This window comes from Coregonus clupeaformis, chromosome 1 (assembly GCF_020615455.1).
Source record: "Coregonus clupeaformis isolate EN_2021a chromosome 1, ASM2061545v1, whole genome shotgun sequence".
NCBI lineage: Eukaryota > Metazoa > Chordata > Actinopteri > Salmoniformes > Salmonidae > Coregonus > Coregonus clupeaformis.
In genome coordinates, this window is record NC_059192.1 from 56,876,286 (window position 1) to 56,894,936 (window position 18,651).

Here is an 18,651-nt window from a genome sequence, read left to right on the forward strand (position 1 = left end):
TCTATGTTTAGTTTTCTATGTTTTTTGTTCTAGATCGTTTAGTTCTATGTTGGCCAGGGTGGTTCCCAATCAGAGGCAGCTGTAGCTCGTTGTCTCTGATTGGGGACCATACTTAGGCAGCCTGTTGGCACCAGTTAGTTTGTGGGATCTTGGTTCGTCCCATCTAATAACGATCGTGACATTTTTGTATCTTTTTTTAATTTTTTATATTGCAGATAGATTGTAACTTCCATCAATGTAATTGTCTGCATCACTTCCAATCCCCCATATGTTTTTTTCTTCTCTCGCAAATATATATATATACAGTTGAAGTCGGAAGTTTACATGCACTTAGGTTGCAGTCATTAGGACATCTACTTTGTGCATGACAGAAGTAATTTTTCCAACAATTGTTTACAGACAGATTATTTCACTAATAATTCACTGTTTCACAATTCCAGTGGGTCAGAAGTTTACATACACGAAGTTGACTGTGCCTTTAAACTGCTTGGAAAATTCCAGAAAATGATGTCATGGCTTTAGAAGCTTCCCTTTCTGAACATTCGAGATGTGTAGTCCACTTGTGTAGCATTCGAGATGTGTAGTCCACTTGTGTAGCTAGCATGACTGACTTTGTGCTAGCTAGCCAACGTTTAATTATTGCTGCGTTATGAAAGGAACTAGACACGGACACGAATGATCTGTTTAGTGTGTTAACACACTATTGGTAGTTTGTTGTAACCAAGTATTGGTGCTAAACCGTGTGTTATTGGATGCTAGCATGCTAGTTAGCTATGGCGTCATAGGATACGGTGCCCTGGGCGGTTTTCATGGAAGAATACTGTACCAAGTTAGCTAGCTGAATAAAGTAAGTTAGAGTCTATTCCTAGAAACATTGAACCGCTGTAGTTTACAACAATTATAATTTCTAAAGTGGAAGTTGGGAGAGTTATATTCGGGTGTTTCAGTGAAACAATTATAGTTTCTGAGGTGGAAGTTGGGAGAGTTATATTTGGGAGTTGTGGTGAGGGAGGCCCCGCTCTCTCCTTTCCCAGATGTTTAGTTCATTTCATTCCAATCTCCTCTGCATTATTGTAGCCATTTGCTGCAGCCTGTCAACTATGCCTCTGCCTATCCCTGTTCTCTCCTCTCCGCACAGGCTACACAAACACCTCACACCGCGTGGCTGCTGCCTCTCTAACCTGGTGGTCCCTGCACGCACCACCCACCTGGAGTTCCAGGTCTCAGGCAGCCTCTGGAACTGCCGTTCTGCTGCCAACAAGGCAGAGTTCATCCCAGCCTATGCTACCCTCCAGTCCCTCGACTTCTTGGCGCTGACGGAAACATGGATTACCGCTGAAAACACTGCTCTCTCCTCGTCTGACCATGTGTTCTCGCATACCCCGAGAGCATCTGGTCAGCGGGGTGGTGGCACAGGAATCCTCATCTCTCCCAAGTGGACATTCTCAATTTTTCCCCTAACCCATCTGTCTATCTCCTCATTTGAATTCCATGCTGTCACTGTCACTAGCCCATTTAAGCTTAATATCCTTGTCATCTATCGCCCTCCAGGTTCCCTTGGAGAGTTCATCAATGAGCTTGACGCCTTGATAAGTTCCTTTCCTGAGGATGGCTCACCCCTCACAGTTCTGGGGGATTTCAACCTCCCTACGTCTACATTTGACTCATTTCTCTCTGCCTCCTTCTTTCCACTCCTCTCCTCTTTTGACCTCACCCTCTCACCGTCCCCCCCTACTCACAAGGCAGGCAATACGCTTGACCTCATCTTTTCTAGATGCTGTTCTTCTACTAATCTCACTGCAACTCCCCTCCATGTCTCCGACCACTACTTTGTATCCTTTTCTCTCTCGCTCTCCTCCAACACTACTCACTCTGCCCCTACACCGATGGTAATGCGCCGCCGCAACCTTCGCTCTCTCTCTCCCGCTACTCTCTCCTCTTCCATCCTATCATCTCTTCCCTCTGCTCAATCCTTCTCCCTCCAATCTCCTGATTCTGCCTCCTCAACACTCCTCTCCTCCCTTTCTGCATCCTTTGACTCTCTATGTCCCCTATCCTCCCGGCCGGCTCGGTCCTCCCCTCCAGCTCCGTGGCTTGATGACTCATTGCGAGCTCACAGAACAGAGCTCCGGGCAGCTGAGCGGAAATGGAAGAAAACTAGACTCCCTGCGGACCTGGCATCTTTTCACTCCCTCCTCTCTACATTTTATTCATCTGTTTCTGCTGCTAAGGCCACTTTCTACCACTCTAAATTCCAAGCATCTGCCTCTAACCCTAGGAAGCTCTTTGCCACATTCTCCTCCCTGCTGAATCCTCCTACCCCCCCTCCTCCCTCTCTGTGGATGACTTCGTCAACCACTTTGAAAAGAAGGTTGACGACATCCGATCCTCGTTTGTTAAGTCAAATGACACTGCTGGTCCTGCTCACACTGCCCTACCCTATGCTTTGACTTCTTTCTCCACTCTCTCTCCAGATAAAATCTTGCGACTTGTGACTGCAGGCCGCCCAACAACCTGCCCGCTTGACCCTATCCCCTCCTCTCTTCTCCAGACCATCTCCGGTGACCTTCTCCCCTACCTCACCTCGCTGATCAACTCATCCTTGACCGCTGGCTATGTCCCTTCCGTCTTCAAGAGAGTGAGAGTTGCACCCCTTCTCAAAAAACCAACACTCGATCCCTCTGATGTCAACAACTACAGACCAGTATCCCTTCTTTCTTTTCTTTCCAAAACTATTGAGCGTGCCGTCTTTAGCCAACTCTCTTGCTATCTCTCTCAGAATGACCTTCTTGATCCAAACGAGTCAGGTTTCAAGACTGGTCATTCAACTGAGGCTGCTCTTCTCTGTGTCACGGAGGCTCTCCGCACTGCTAAAGCTAACTCTCTCTCCTCTGCTCTTGTCCTTCTAGACCTGTCTGCTGCCTTTGATACTGTGAACCATCAAATCCTCCTCTCCACCCTCTCCGAGCTGGGCATCTCCGGCACGGCTCACTCTTGGATTGCGTCCTACCTGACCGGTCGCTCCTTCCAAGTGACGTGGCGAGAAGCTGTCTCCGCACCACGTGCTCTCACCACTGGTGTCCCCCAGGGCTCAGTTCTAGGCCCTCTCCTATTCTCGCTATACACCAAGTCACTTGGCTCTGTCATATCCTCACATGGCCTCTCCTATCATTGCTACGCAGACGACACACAACTAATCTTCTCCTTTCCCCCTTCTGATAACCAGGTGGCGAATCGCATCTCTGCATGTCTGGCAGACATATCAGTATGGATGACGGATCACCACCTCAAGCTGAACCTTGGCAAGACGGAGCTGTTCTTCCTCCCGGGGAAGGACTGCCCGTTCCATGATCTCGCCATCACGGTTGACATCTCCGTTGTGTCCTCCTCCCAGAGTGCGAAGAGCCTTGGCGTGACCCTGGACAACACCCTGTCGTTCTCCGCTAACATCAAGGCGGTGACCCGATCCTGTAGGTTCATGCTCTACAACATTCGGAGAGTACGACCCTGCCTTACACAGGAAGCGGCACAGGTCCTAATCCAGGCACTTGTCATCTCCCGTCTGGATTACTGCAACTCGCTGTTGGCTGGGCTCCCTGCCTGTGCCATTAAACCCCTACAACTCATCCAGAATTCCACAGCCCGTCTGGTGTTCAACCTTCCCAAGTTCTCTCACGTCACCCCGCTCCTCCGCACACTCCACTGGCTTCCAGTTGAAGCTCGCATCTGTTACAAGACCATGGTGCTTGCCTATGGAGCTGTGAGGGGAACGGCACCTCCGTACCTTCAGGCTCTGATCAGTCCCTACACCCAAACGAGGGCATTGCGTTCATCCACCTCTGGCCTGCTGGCTCCCCTTCCTCTGCAGAAGCACAGTTCCCGCTCAGCCCAGTCAAAACTGTTCGCTGCTCTGGCACCCCAATGGTGGAACAAGCTCCCTCACGACGCCAGGACAGCGGAGTCACTCACCACCTTCCGGAGACATTTGAAACCCCACCTCTTTAAGGAATACCTGGGATAGGATAAAGTAATCCTTCTACCCCCCAGATCATGTCTTTGTCAGTGAGCAAACTTACAAAATCAGCAGGGGATCAAATACTTTTTTCCCTCACTGTATATATACATACACATACACATACATATACATAAATACATATACACACATACATACACATATACATATCCTTTAAAAACATATAATTCCCTTTATTACAGCTGTGCCTTGTTAATTAAAAGTTAATTTGTGGAATATATTTCCTTCTTAATGTGTTTGAGCCAATCAGTTGTGTTGTGACAGGTAGGGGGGTTATACAGAAGATAGCCCTATTTGGTAAAAGACCAAGTCCATATTATGGCAAGAACAGCTAAAATAAGCAAAGAGAAACGACAGTCCATCATTACTGTAAGACATGAAGGTCAGTCAATACGGAACATTTCAAGAAAGTTTCTTCAAGTGCATTCACAAAAACCATCAAGCGCTATGATGAAACTGGCTCTCATGAGGACCGCCACAGGAATGGAAGACCAAGAGTTACCTTTGCTGCAGAGGATAAGTTCATTAGATTTACCAGCCTCAGAAATTGCAGCCCAAATAAATGCTTCACAGAGTTCAAGTAACAGACACATCTCAACATCAACTGTTCAGGGGAGACTGTGTGAATCAGGCCTTCATGGTCGAATTGCTGCAAAAAAAACACTACTAAAGGACACCAATAAGAAGAAGAAGAGACTTGCTTGGGCCAAGAAACACAAGCAATGGACATTAGACCGGTGGAAATGTGTCCTTTGGTCTGGAGTCCAAATTGGAGATGTTTGGTTTCAACCACCATGTCTTTGTGAGATGCGGTGTGGGTGAACAGATGATTTCCGCATGTGTATTTCCCACCTTAAAGCATGGAGGAGGAGATGTTATGGTGTTGCTTTGCTGGTGACACTGTCTGTGATTTATTTAGAATTCAAGGCACACTTAACAATCATGGCTACCACAGCATTCTGCAGCGATACGCCATTCAATCTGGTTTGGGCTTAGTGGGACTATCATTTGTTTTTCAACAGGACAATGACCCAACACACCTCCAGGCTGTGTAAGGGCTATTTTACCAAGAAGGAGAGTGATGGAGTGCTGCATCAGATGACCTGGCCTCCACAATCCCCCGACCTCAACCAAATCGAGATGTTTTGTGATGAGTCGGACCGCAGAGTGAAGGAAAAGCAGCCAACAAATGCTCAGCATATGTGGGAACTTCAAGACTGTTGGAAAAGCATTCCAGGTGAAGCTGGTTGAGAGAATGCCAAAAGTGTGCAAAGCTGTCATCAAGGCAAAGGGTGGCTATTTAAAGAATCTCAAATATACAATTTATTTTGATTTGTTTATCACTTCTTTGGTTACTACATGATTCCATATGTGTTATTTCATAGTTTTGATGTCTTCACAATTTTTCTACAATGTAGAAAATAGTAAAACTAAAGAAAAACCATTGAATGAGTAGGTGTGTCCAAACTTTTGACTGGTACTATATGTATATATATATATATATATATATATATATATATATATATATACTTTCTATTCCATCTTTTTATGTTTATTTCATTAAAGCTTGCCTTGGGAAAGCAGGAAAAGCAAGAACATATATTTTTCATTAGTGTTATAATATCAAAACAGTTCAAAAGGGTAAGAAACAGATTTTCACTGGATTTATAACATGATAGTAGTAATACTAAAGTATTTTAATCTCAAGGTAATATTTCCAACCCACCTTTGGCAATATGTACTTAGGTAGCTTCATGGGGAAGAAGGTATTTCTTTTGTAAGACACATAATGGACAGGCCGTCCACCCATTGGTACCTAGAGAAATCCAATTATGTGTATTTCATTTAGAGCAGTTCATTTTGCGGTAAATCACTCTAAATTGGTCTGACAGACTAATGATGTAATAGTGTTATTTGTATGGTTTTATACCATTCTCTCTTGGTTTATTGTCATTAATACTTACAAGTTTTTCACACAGCAGTTTTAGTGCATTTGTATTATGAAAGAAACATTCAAAATTCCCACCTGAATGAAAACATACTGGTCCTGAACCACCAGGGAATCAGGGCTGATAAATCCAGGGAAAGGCCTGCCTTTGTTGGCCTCTGAGCAGTTCTGCAGCTTACACGTTATATACTGGGACCCTATAACAGACGTTAAATAATTTATGCAATGTACGAGGCGAAAATAAGTGCTTCGGGACAATTTAATCGAGTCTAGCATTAACTACATTGATAGTGGAAAGCAGAAAAGCAAGGAAGCCAATTTCTATTTCCACTATTAACAGAGATGGAATGAGTGTCCCTGCGTGTTAGCTACAGCCAAATGAGCCATTCTCCTCAGGGACAAGACATTAACACTGGGGCCCTTATGGAACAGACAATCTCAACACTCCGTCCAACTTAAGAGCCTAGTCAGACCAATTGCCCCTTTGATCAGGGTTTCCCAAACTTTTTCACTCGGGCCCCCTTTCCAGCATTAGGGAACATCCCACACCCCCCACCCCCCTGCGCGCACGGGCCATGTCTATTTTTATGGGCACAAGCAATGTTCATGACACAAACAGTTCACACCCCTCTTGTTGGTGGAGATAATTATTCAGGTTTAAAGCTTATTTCCTTCAATTCTACACATTTTGTCATGTTTAATGTGTATTCATGTGATATTTGAGTCCACCCGCGGGACAAATTTGGCCCATGGGCTGCCAGTTGCAGAACCCTGCTTTAAAGGCTGTTTAGCAGATGGAAGATGTCACTTGTGTGTGTAAATGATCCCAAGTGTCCCTATAATAAAGTCCTTAAAGATGATGTCCTAGATGTGATGATGACTCACGTCTGTCAGAAACACTGGTCTCCAAGTGAATCATTCCTGGCTCTTTGTCCAAACCCAATTTTGACCTGTGGGGAAAGGAGAGACAACTGAAGAACATAGAAAAACATTTATCCAATTATAATATGTGCATCATATGGTAAATATGTATGGATTTATAGTAGTATCAATCAATTCATGATTTGAACATTTTCAGCAATGATGTGTGCATTTAGCTCATTACCCAGATACAGTGGGGAGAACAAGTATTTGATACGCTGCCGATTTTGCAGGTTTTCCTACTTACAAAGCATGTTGAGGTCTGTAATTTTTAATCAAAGGTACACTTCAACTGTGAGAGACGGAATCTAAAACAAACATCCAGAAAATCACATTGTATGATTTTTAAGTAATTAATTTGCATTTTATTGCATGACATAAGTATTTGATACATCAGAAAAGCAGAACTTAATATTTGGTACAGAAACCTTTGTTTGCAATTACAGCGATCATACGTTTCCTGTAGGTCTTGACCAGGTTTGCACACATTGCAGCAGGGATTTTGGCCCACTCCTCCATATAGACCTTCTCCAGATCCTTCAGGTTTCTGGGCTGTCGCTGGGCAATACGGACTTTCAGCTCCCTCCAAAGATTTTCTATTGGGTTCAGGTCTGGAGACTGGCTAGGCCACTCCAGGACCTTGAGATGCTTCTTACGGAGCCACTCCTTAGTTGCCCTGGCTGTGTGTTTCGGGTCGTTGTCATGCTGGAAGACATAGCCACGACCCATCTTCAATGCTCTTACTGAGGGAAGGAGGTTGTTGGCCAAGATCTCGCGATACATGGCCCCATCCATCCTCCCCTCAATACGGTGCAGTCGTCCTGTCCCCTTTGCAGAAAAGCATCCCCAAAGAATGATGTTTCCACCTCCATGCTTCACGGTTGGGATGGTGTTCTTGGGGTTCTACTCATCCTTCTTCTTCCTCCAAACACGGCGAGTGTAGTTTAGACCAAAAAGCTCTATTTTTGTCTCATCAGACCACATGACCTTCTCCCATTCCTCCTCTGGATCATCCAGATCGTCATTGGCAAACTTCAGACGGGCGTGGACATGCGCTGGCTTGAGCAGGGGGACTTTGCGTGCGCTGCAGGATTTTAATCCATGACGGCGTAGTGTGTTACTAATGGTTTTCTTTGAGACTGTGGTCCCAGCTCTCTTCAGGTCATTGACCAGGTCCTGCCGTGTAGTTCTGGGCTGATCCCTCACCTTCCTCATGATCATTGATGCCCCACGAGGTGAGATCTTGCATGGAACCCCAGACCGAGGGTGATTGACCGTCATCTTGAACTTCTTCCATTTTCTAATAATTGCGCCAACAGTTGTTGCCTTCTCACCAAGCTGCTTGCCTATAGTGCTGTAGCCCATCCCAGCCTTGTGCAGGTCTACAATTTTATCACTGATGTCCTTACACAGCTCTCTGGTCTTGGCCATTGTAGAGAGGTTGGAGTCTGTTTGATTGAGTGTGTGGACAGGTGTCTTTTATACAGGTAACAAGTTCAAACAGGTGCAGTTAAAACAGGTAATGAGTGGAAAACAGGAGGGCTTCTTAAAGAAAAACTAACAGGTCTGTGAGAGACGGAATTCTTACTGGTTGGTACGTGATCAAATACTTATGTCATGCAATAAAATGCAAATTAATTACTTAAAAATCATACAATTTGATTTTCTGGATTTTTGTTTTAGATTCCGTCTCTCACAGTTGAAGTGTACCTATGATAAAAATTACAGACCTCTACATGCTTTATAAGTAGGAAAACCTGCAAAATCGGCAGTATACCAAATACTTGTTCTCCCCACTGTATATGTTCATTGAAGAGTATACTGTAGGTGTGCCTTGTGATTAAATAAATAATCTGTTTAAAAAGATCAAGAAAGGCACGCTGATGTCAAACTGTATGGGAAACATTAATAATCATTCTGTTTGTTCTCTTCTATTCCAAAAGGATCCTGTGACAATGCTTCACAAAGTCATAAAAAAAGTGAGAGAAAGAGAAATGTATCAAAAGCAGAACTCAGAACAGAGATACTCATTTACAAATGTCAACCCCTCTGTTCAATCGCGCTATTAAAACATTAGCTTTCTAGAGAGTCATGTTGGAAGACATTTGAAGGAAGACAATGTTTATTTTGATTAAATGAAATTATAATAGGGAACCTAACTGCTTGAAATGTTGATCCCTTTCTTGTTGAAAATATAACAACGACAACAAACATTTCCCACTCTCACGAATGTCGGTGGAATGCGGTAGGCCAGAGTCAAGCGCAGGACACAGAATGAGATGAAGAACCACTTTACTGAGAAGTAAAGAAATACAAGTAAACCTCCAACAACAAGGGAGGAGCAATCCCGCTCACAAAATGACACTCGTCCAATCCAATAAACACGCACACCACACAGTGGACGTGAACAGGTTAAATAGGGAAGACAAACTAACATAATAGGGAACAGGTGTGCAACAACAGACAACAATCAAATGAACATAGAAACATATAACATAGAGCGGCAGCAGCTAGTACTCCAGTGACGACGAACGCCGAAGCCTGCCCGAGCCAGAAGGAAGGGCAGTCTCGGCAGAATCTGTGACACCCACAAACATGGCCCCATCAATCACTGGGCCTGTGGGGTAATTCAGAGGGAAGGTGCCTCAGAGCCATTTCATCCTCTTTCAAAATAGCCACGACTGGGAGGCAGCGGTTAAGTGCAGAGCGACAAGCGTGACCACTTGTTGCATTAATAGCAGCTAGCTAAGTGTGGAAGAAGATGGGTTTCTCCTCACTTTCCATACTGTGTCAGTGTCTGAGACATAATAAAAAAGGGCCCATCCTGCTTCCCTCAGCACTCTGTAATTGTCTTTCTGCTCCATCTTTTTTTAATGGACTTCCTGTCAAATACTTCATCCTCTTCTATTGGAGAACAGCAGCCCCATGTTCTTAAACAGGCTCCTTATATGTTCTTCTATCACTCTGGAATGTATGGACTACATGCCTGCATTGTGTGAGCTATGTTGCTTGTTAACAGGTTGATGGTGTAACTCTGCCAAGTCGAGGCTACTGTAACATAAACTGCAGTATATGGAGCAGCAAAATATATGAAGAGTAAATGAACTGAAAATATTAACTGTATTTTGTCCTTGCTGAAATATGCATGCCCTACCTAAATGTAATATTCATTCCACAAACAAAACAGATAATAAACGCTTGGGAAGAGGGCCTACACCTCTGTTTTCCTCTGAGAGGACAATTTTATAATTGATGACAATAATATCATGATCATTGAAGTTGAAAACAACAATGAAATATGGAATAGATATTTAAACCCAAGCGGTCTAAAGTTAACCAATACATCTTATTGTTATGATGGGTTTCTGGTATCGAGAAGTTCAGGATGCAAGAGAGTAGTCAACCACTGATATGGGGAGTTGATTCAGTCATAATTTAATGGTTACAGTACTGGATTCAATGACAAGCGGTACGTGCGTAGCCTCTTGTCATCTGAATGAATTACATAGACAAATCTCTCAGTTTATATAATGCCTTCCGAGCTACTTCTGTCCATCAGCTGCCAACCATCATTGAGTGTCACTTATCTCCTGCAATAGGAACCCCATACATGGTATCTTGTGGCACCCTAGCCAGGCAATTCCATCGCGTACTCCTTCTAAGATTAGCACAAGTGGCCCCCAATCTATCTTGGCACACCGACCCTCTGTCACTCACCAGTGACCTCTATAACACATGACGTGTCCTTGTCCTCTCTATATGAGATCAACGACATTAACCAATACTGTATCAAAAGACGTCATATCACTTATATTTCATCAATACTATAAAAAGGAAAGCAGATACATGGAATTGAAAGCAGCAATATTGCACAATATTGCATAATGTAGATCTATAGACGGGTTGGCTGACAACATCACGGAAATGATGCACGTGCATCGATGGGGCTGGAAGCCGTGCTTTGTTATGATTCTGAACGGTCAGATAGCTAGCAACAATACAAAAAGCTGCCATGTGGGGAATCGTAGGTGGCTCGTTTCAGCTAGTTTTATCTTGTTCTTGATACCATGTCTTGTTTTGAGGTGTTTTGAGTGATTTCATTTCAATGCTAACATGGATAAAATCCGCTAGCTAGCTAGCTAACCAACAACTGTAACGATGTATTTGAGAGACAACAAGTGCTCATTGTGCAAATGTATTTATGTTTTCAACAAACATTTGGAGACTAAATATAGTTTTAACATTTCAACAATCTAAGCCAACACCGTTTTGCCCCCTAGATGCGCACGTGTCGGTATTGTTGCTAAACAACCAACCCATCTATACACACAACCTGTACGTATACTGTACCTCCATACACAACACACACATACTGTAAATTTGTGACCACAGGTTGATAAGTAATTGCAAACTAGTATTTTATTAATCATATGACTAATTAAGAAGCTAATGTGTCACTCAATATTGCATCCAGCTCTACTGTTGTATCATCTCCACCAGGAAATCTTAGGGCAAATATATCAACTGTTTAGCACAAGAGGCCAATAATGGCTTTAATTTGATGGTACATTGCTTCCACTGCATCTTTCTTTGGCTCCTGTTTTGGGCTAAAAAGCACTTTATCATAATTTGTTCCCAAGTGACAATGTTTGTGAAATAAGTTATTAGTAAATGTGAAATATGACCTAATTAAGGTATTCTAATTGAGTCATCCACTTTAAGAGGTGATGTTGTCCTAATGGTGTTATTTATCAAAACGTTAAAGGCTACCTAATCACACAAAAAGTATTGATCTCCCTTGCTACCTTGTAAAATATAAATTATTATGTTTTGTAAAAACACATTCATATTATCATAATCTGGCAACAGGCACTACTGCATTAAGTTACTGTATGTCTGGCAAATAATGTAGATTAGTGACCAGTACTAAATACATTATTTCTTAAGCACAACTGTTGGACCTTAACAAAAGTGTGTACGAATATCTACTTCAACTATTCATTTGTTCATCAGGACCATAATTGTATCTACTATATGCCATCTATTGAGTTCAACTCAGGTACTAGCAGGTACTTCTTAAGAGATTAAATTCAATGTGTCAATTCTGATGGGCTATCAGTTCAAAATGCTATCTGTAGAGGAAAGTGTGGTACTTTGTATGAATATTGTATTACAGAGACTTTAAGTATGTGTCCAATGATGATAGAAAGAGATTTTTACTCTCACCAGTAAAATCTGTTGGGGACTACACTCTCATGCACGAGCTGCCATCTTCTTCCAAATTCAACAGAGACATAGAGCTGCAAGAAAAAAACATTCCAGAGTTTAAAAAATCTGAAGAGAAAGCAGAACATTTTATTCCAGAGTTCAAACTAAGAGTTCAAACGAAGGAAACATCAGACCTGGAGAATTCTCTGCCCCATTTTAGGGACTGTCATGTAAGTCTCATGGAGGCTCATACAACATTTCAATTATATTGCCATGTTTTTTCTGGTTTTGCACTGCACTTTAGAGCACTTAGTTTGAATGTTTATGTTATGAGTGCTGTACAGTTGAAGCTTTAAAGAAGGCTTGAAAAGAGTACTTCATATTTGAGTTAATGATTTAATGCTTTGTGACTGTTTGAGACAGAAAGAGAGAGAGAGAGAGAGAGAGAGAGAGAGAGAGAGAGAGAGAGAGAGAGAGAGAGAGAGAGAGAGAGAGAGCGAGAGAGAGAGAGAGAGAGAGAGAGAGAGATACTTTTTTATTATGACAGGCTCGTTTTGGCTCCCAGTGGTACCTGTCTACCGCCATAGGATTGTTCCCTAATTTACATTATAAAATGACACACTTAACCATCAGTATAATCCCTTTGCATTATGCTATTGACCTCCCTCTTTCAGTAGAGTAGGGCTGTTATCCAAGCTCTCAAAATACATGTCATCCATCCTGCTATAACAGTCAATACTATTGCACAGTAAAATACAGCAAATAAATGATTGAATATAAAAATAGAAACAGAACAAGGAAACCATACAGAGAGGAAAACAACCACATCTTTATTTTAACAGAAAGATATGGAGTGAACTCAGGGATAACTTCTCCCCAGCTTCTTCATTTCAACCATATTGATGGCTCTCAATAAAGCATCTCATCGCTCCACCTCACCATTTATCTTACTTCTCAGCCTTTGACTGCACTCTCTCTCATAATCAAGTCAATAGCAGGATGGGAGGGGAGAGTTTGATCTCTGTTGTGTTGAATAAAACAAAAACAGTTGGGTTCTCCTTGAGAATAATAAGTGTGGTCTCAGGTCTCCTGTTTGGGACATTAACTAACACATCTCTAGTTTGGACTCTCAAGCCAGACCATGTGGCCTGTTTGGGAGAACATGTGGTGAGCTGTCTAGACTTTGGCCAGAGCTGTCATGGCTTGGGTGACAGATGTCTCTTGAAGTGAAGTCCACTACTCTGAACATAGTACATTGATGTGTCGGCTACTAAGAGGTGGGAGGTGCTTTCCCCTCTGGGAGACAATGATGCTAATGAAAGAACAGGCAGAAGTGTAGAGCACACAGCTACAGTTGAAGTAAACATCTTGTTAATGTCAATAAGGTCAATAGACTCACTAGCATTAACAAGACCCTTACCTCAATCAAGTTGTGTGTGTTTTCTCCCCCCTCCTCACTCCTCAGTTATAATTTACCTTTTGGTCGTGGCTGTAAGCCAGGATCCAGTCCTCCTGCTCGGGGTGGAAGAGGAGGCTGATGATGTCGAAGGCTAAGTGGTACCTCTGATAGGATGCACCCTCATCAAGGCTAATGAGCAGGCTGCTCTCCACCTCCAGGTCAGTCAGTAACATGATCTGAGATGAGAGAGGACAGGTCAGGAGACGAGAGGAGAGATTTATAAATCACAACATTTAGCATTAATTATTATTATCCATTCATGTCCGTAATGATTCAACTTGATAATTATACTATTGTTAAGAGTTTCCCTTACAAAAAAAACACATGAAATAAATCACGTGAAAATAAAATAAAAAATTTGCACGTGAAATTTTGACGAGTAAGACACATATGGTTTTTGGACACGTGTGACATTGCACATACATTTTACACGAGAACAAATCACATGAAAAATGTAACATGGGAAAAACAGACACGCGAGTCAGACGTGGTGTTCAGACACGTGTGAAGTTTCACATGACTCAGATACATATGGTTTCCCAACATTTCACGTGATATTATACGTTTCACATGTGTGCTTTGTAACTGCTATTTCACCACCACATGTGAATTTGTTAGATTTTCACGTGTAGTTTTCTTACATGTGAAACTGCACATTTGAAATGTGCAACTGCAATTCACATGAGGTGAAAACATCTTTTTTTTCTCACAAGAAAAGGTGGTGTTAACATGTGAACTCTAAATGTAATACAGGTGGTGTCACAGGTGAAATGTTAACCTGGACTCAGAGGTAGACGTAACATAGTAAATGTAAATCCGGGACATTCGAAATAGTATGATATGTTACGTTCCGTATGCTATGGTATGTATGACATGCTACGAAATTGTAAAACGTATGATAAGTTATGAATTCCAATTTGTTGTTGCTAATGCTGTTAGCTAGGCGTCTAACGTTAGCTAGGCTAGGGTTTAGGGGTTAAGGTTAGAGTTAAGGTTAGGGTTAGGAGTTAGGTTAAAGGGTTAAGGTTAGGGGAAGGGTTGGCTAACATGCTAAGTTGTTTTGAGTAGCTAAAAAGTATTAAGTAGTTACACAGTTTCTAATTAGCTAAAATGCTAAAGTTGTCCGTGATGAGATTTGAACACGCAACCTTTGGGTTCCTAGAAATTAACGTTATACGCTTACCCATCCACCCCGACCAACCACCATACTTTTGTTTTTGGTTGAAGTAACCTTCTGTCTTATGTAACCTTACCAAACGTAACATCTGATACTAATTTGAGTGTCCCGGATTTACATTTACTATGTTACGTCTAATCTATGAGACCTGCCCTGAAATTTAAGCTCAACATGTGAAAATGCGCTTTTCTTATATGAAACTGCAAATAAGACGTGTTTTTTGTAAGGGTTAAGGACAACAAACAGATATGGTTATGTTATGGTACATGGTAAGACATGTATGAGGACATACCTTCCGTTTGTTATTCGGACTCACGTACAAGTAGCTTAGTATGGTTTTTGGTCCAACCTTTTCATTAAGTTTCTCATATGAGGTTCCATAGTCTGTTGACCTAGAATTCAATTAGGGGATTAACAAAATGAGTTATTGTACTGTTAATGGTGAGACTGAGAGCACGGAGCAATATCAATTATAATACCTATGGCTTAGTACAGTGACAGTGTCATAAGGCTATTCGGGCAAGCAGAAAATTGTAACAGGAAATAATACAATGCAATTTGTGAGTTGAATGGAGAACTATTTAATTATCGGACTAAACATTGATATCTGTATGACAGACTATGCAAGGGAATTATATTATTTGTAGTCAATGTAAAACATTCAGTATAAAAGTGTAGTAAAATGTTGACACCATAATGTACATTACAAATATCAACCCTGTTTCTCTGTAACATCATAAAAAACAAGCTTGATAACAACTGTGGCGGAGTTGGATACAGTAACATAATCATATTAGAAAAGTTTGATTTATGGAATCATAAACCATCTCCAGAAGCATCTATATTTCACAGTTCCATCTGGCATTTTCTGGTTATCTGAAATATTTCAAGTGTAATATGCTACATTCAGTAACATACAGTACTGTACTAGTTTGCAATATTTGAACAAAACATTCTAGTTGTACTGTCTCTGTTTCTTAGCTCCCTGCTTCCTAGTCTCTTATAAAAATGGAATCAAAGTTTATTGGTTGAGTACATAGATTTGCAGAAGTTATCGCAGGTGCAGCAAAATGCTTGTGTTTTCTAGCAGTGCATTAATATCTAGCAATACAAAACAATACACACACATAATAGTAAAATATATATATATATACAGTGCATTCGGAAGGTATTCAGACACTTTAACTTTTTTGTCACGTTACATCCTTATTCTAAAATGGATTAAATTAATTTCTTTCCTCATCAATCTACACACAATACCCCATAATGACAAAGCGAAAACGGGTTTTTCAACATTTTTGTAAATGTCTTAAAAATAAAAACGGAAATACCGTATACACAGTTGAAGTTGGAAGTTTACATACATCTTAGCCAAATATATTTAAACTCAGTTTTTCATAATTCCTGACATTTACTCCTAGTAATAATTCCCTGTCTTAGGTCAGTTAGGATCACCACTTTATTTTAAGAATGTGAAATGTCAGAATAATACTAGAGAGAATGATTTATTTCAGCTTTTATTTATTTCATCACATTCCCAGTCGGTCAGAAGTATACATACATTCAATTTGTATGTAGTAGCAATGCCTTTAAATTGTTTAACTTGGGTCAAACGTTTCGGGTAGCCTTCCGCAAGCTTCCCACAATAAGTTGGGTGAATTTTGGTCCATTCCTCCTGACAGAGCTGGTGTAACTGAGTCAGGTTTGTAGGCCTCCTTGCTCGCATATGCTTTTTCAGTTCTGCCCACACATATTCTACAGGATTGAGGTCAGGGCTTTGTGATGGCCACTCCAATACCTTGACTTTGTTGTCCTTAAGCCATTTTGCCACAACTTTGGAAGTATGCTTCGGGTCATTGTCCATTTGGAAGACCCATTTGTGACCAAGCTTTAACTTCCTGACTAATGTCTTGAGATGTTGCTTCAATATATTCCACATAATTTTCCTTCCTCATGATGCCATCTATTTTGTGAAGTGCACCCGTCCCTCCTGCAGCAAAGCACCCCCACAGCATGATGCTGCCACCCCCGTGCTTCACGGTTGGGATGGTGTTATTCGGCTAGCAAGCAAACCCCTTTTTCCTCCAAACTTAATGATAGTCATTATGGCCAAACAGTTCTATTTTTGTTTCATCAGACCAGAGGACATTTCTCCAAAAAGTACGATCTTTGTCCCCATGTGCAGTTGCAAACCGTACTCTGGCTTTTTTATGCCGGTTTTGGAGCAGTGGCTTCTCCCTTGCTGAGCGGCCTTTCAGGTTATGTCGATATAGGACTCGTTCTACTGTGGATATAGATACTTTTGTACCTGTTTCATCCAGCATCTTCACAAGGTCCTTTGCTGTTGTTCTGGGATTGATTTGCACTTTTCACACCAAAGTACGTTCATCTCTAGGAGACAGAACGCGTCTCCTTCCTGAGCGGTATGACGGCTGCGTGGTCCCATGGTGTTGCAAACTATTGTTTTTACAGATGAACGTGGTACCTTCAGGCATTTGGAAATTGCTCCCAAGGATGAACCAGACTTGTGGAAGTCTACTTTTTTTTCTGAGGTCTTGGCTGATTTCTTTTGATTTTCCCATGATGTCAACCAAAGAGGCACTTAGTTTCAAGGTAGGCCTTGAAATACATCCACAGGTACACCTCCAATTGACTCAAATTATGTCAATTAGCCTATCAGAAGCTTCTAAAGCCATGACATCATTTTCTGGAATTTGCCAAGCTGTTTACAGGTACAGTCAACTTCTGACCCACTGGAATTGTGATACAGTGAATTATAAGTGAAATAATTTGTCTGTAAACAATTGTTGGAAGAATTGCTTGTGTCATGCAAAAAGTAGATGTCCTAACCGACTTGCCAAAACTATAGTTTGTTAACAAGAAATTTGTGGAGTGGTTGAAAAACTAGTTTTAATGACTCCAACCTAGGTGTATGTCAGTAGCTGAGTGTAGATGAGTGTAGATGCGGTGTGGAAATCAAGCGCAGGAAACACGGGCGTTCGTGAACAGACTTTAGTAAACGAAAGCAGCACCAAACAGGCGAACAGCCAACCCAACCGGGAGGCAAAATACAAATTACGCACAATAAACACAGTGCGTAAAACGACGATAGCGCACACAGTGCGGACTCTCGAAAAACAACAAAACACGAGAGTAAATACAGAGAGCAACAGCTTGACAAAAAACAATCACACATAACACCTGACCCAACACACGATAACTAAATAGGAAACAAAATCAAACACTAACAAGGGACAGGTGTACAAACAGACAAAACCAAACAAACATGAAACATCGAACGGTGGCAGCTAGTACTCCGGGGACGACGACCGCCGAAGCCTGCCCGAACAAGGAGGAGGAGCAGCCTCGGCCGAAACCGTGACAGTGTATGTAAACTTCCAACTTCAACTGTATGTACAGTACCAGTCAAAAGTTTGGACAAACCTACTCATTCCAAAATCATGGGCATTAATATGGAGTTGGTCCCTCCTTTGCTGCTTTAACAGCCTCCAGTCTTCTGGGAAGGCTTTCCACTAGATGTTGGAACATTGCTGCAGATATTTGCTTCCATTCCGCCACAAGAGCATTAGTGTGGTTGTGCACTGATGCTGGGTGATTAGGCCTGGCTTGCAGTCGGCGTTCCAATTCATCCCAAAGGTGTTCGATGGGGTTGAGGTCAGGGCTCTGTGCAGGACAGTCAAGTTCATCTACACCGATCTCAACAAACCATTTCTGTATGGACCTCGCTTTGTGCATGGGGGCATTGTCATGCTGAAACAGGAAAGGGCCTTCCCCAAACTGTTGCCGCAAAGTCGGAAGCACAGAATCGTCTAGAATGTCATTGTATGCTATAGCGTTAAGATTTCCCTTCACTGGAACTAAGAGGCCTTGCCCGAACCATGAAA

The 18,651-nt window shown here is 42.0% G+C and overlaps 1 protein-coding gene across 1 annotated transcript in view; it reads right to left on the reverse strand.

Annotated features, from left to right (window-relative positions):
- The window catches only part of LOC121536132 (VPS10 domain-containing receptor SorCS1-like), a 113,998-nt gene that overhangs the window by 67,923 nt on the left and 27,424 nt on the right, over positions 1-18,651 (reverse strand). The window contains exons 3-8 of the mRNA XM_041843731.2: positions 15,039-15,138; positions 13,587-13,745; positions 12,129-12,202; positions 6,867-6,931; positions 6,060-6,178; positions 5,760-5,849 (exon numbers count right to left, since the gene is read on the reverse strand). Of these exons, the coding sequence (XP_041699665.1) occupies positions 5,760-5,849; positions 6,060-6,178; positions 6,867-6,931; positions 12,129-12,202; positions 13,587-13,745; positions 15,039-15,138 (607 nt within the window). The remainder of the gene's footprint in view (positions 1-5,759; positions 5,850-6,059; positions 6,179-6,866; positions 6,932-12,128; positions 12,203-13,586; positions 13,746-15,038; positions 15,139-18,651) is intronic.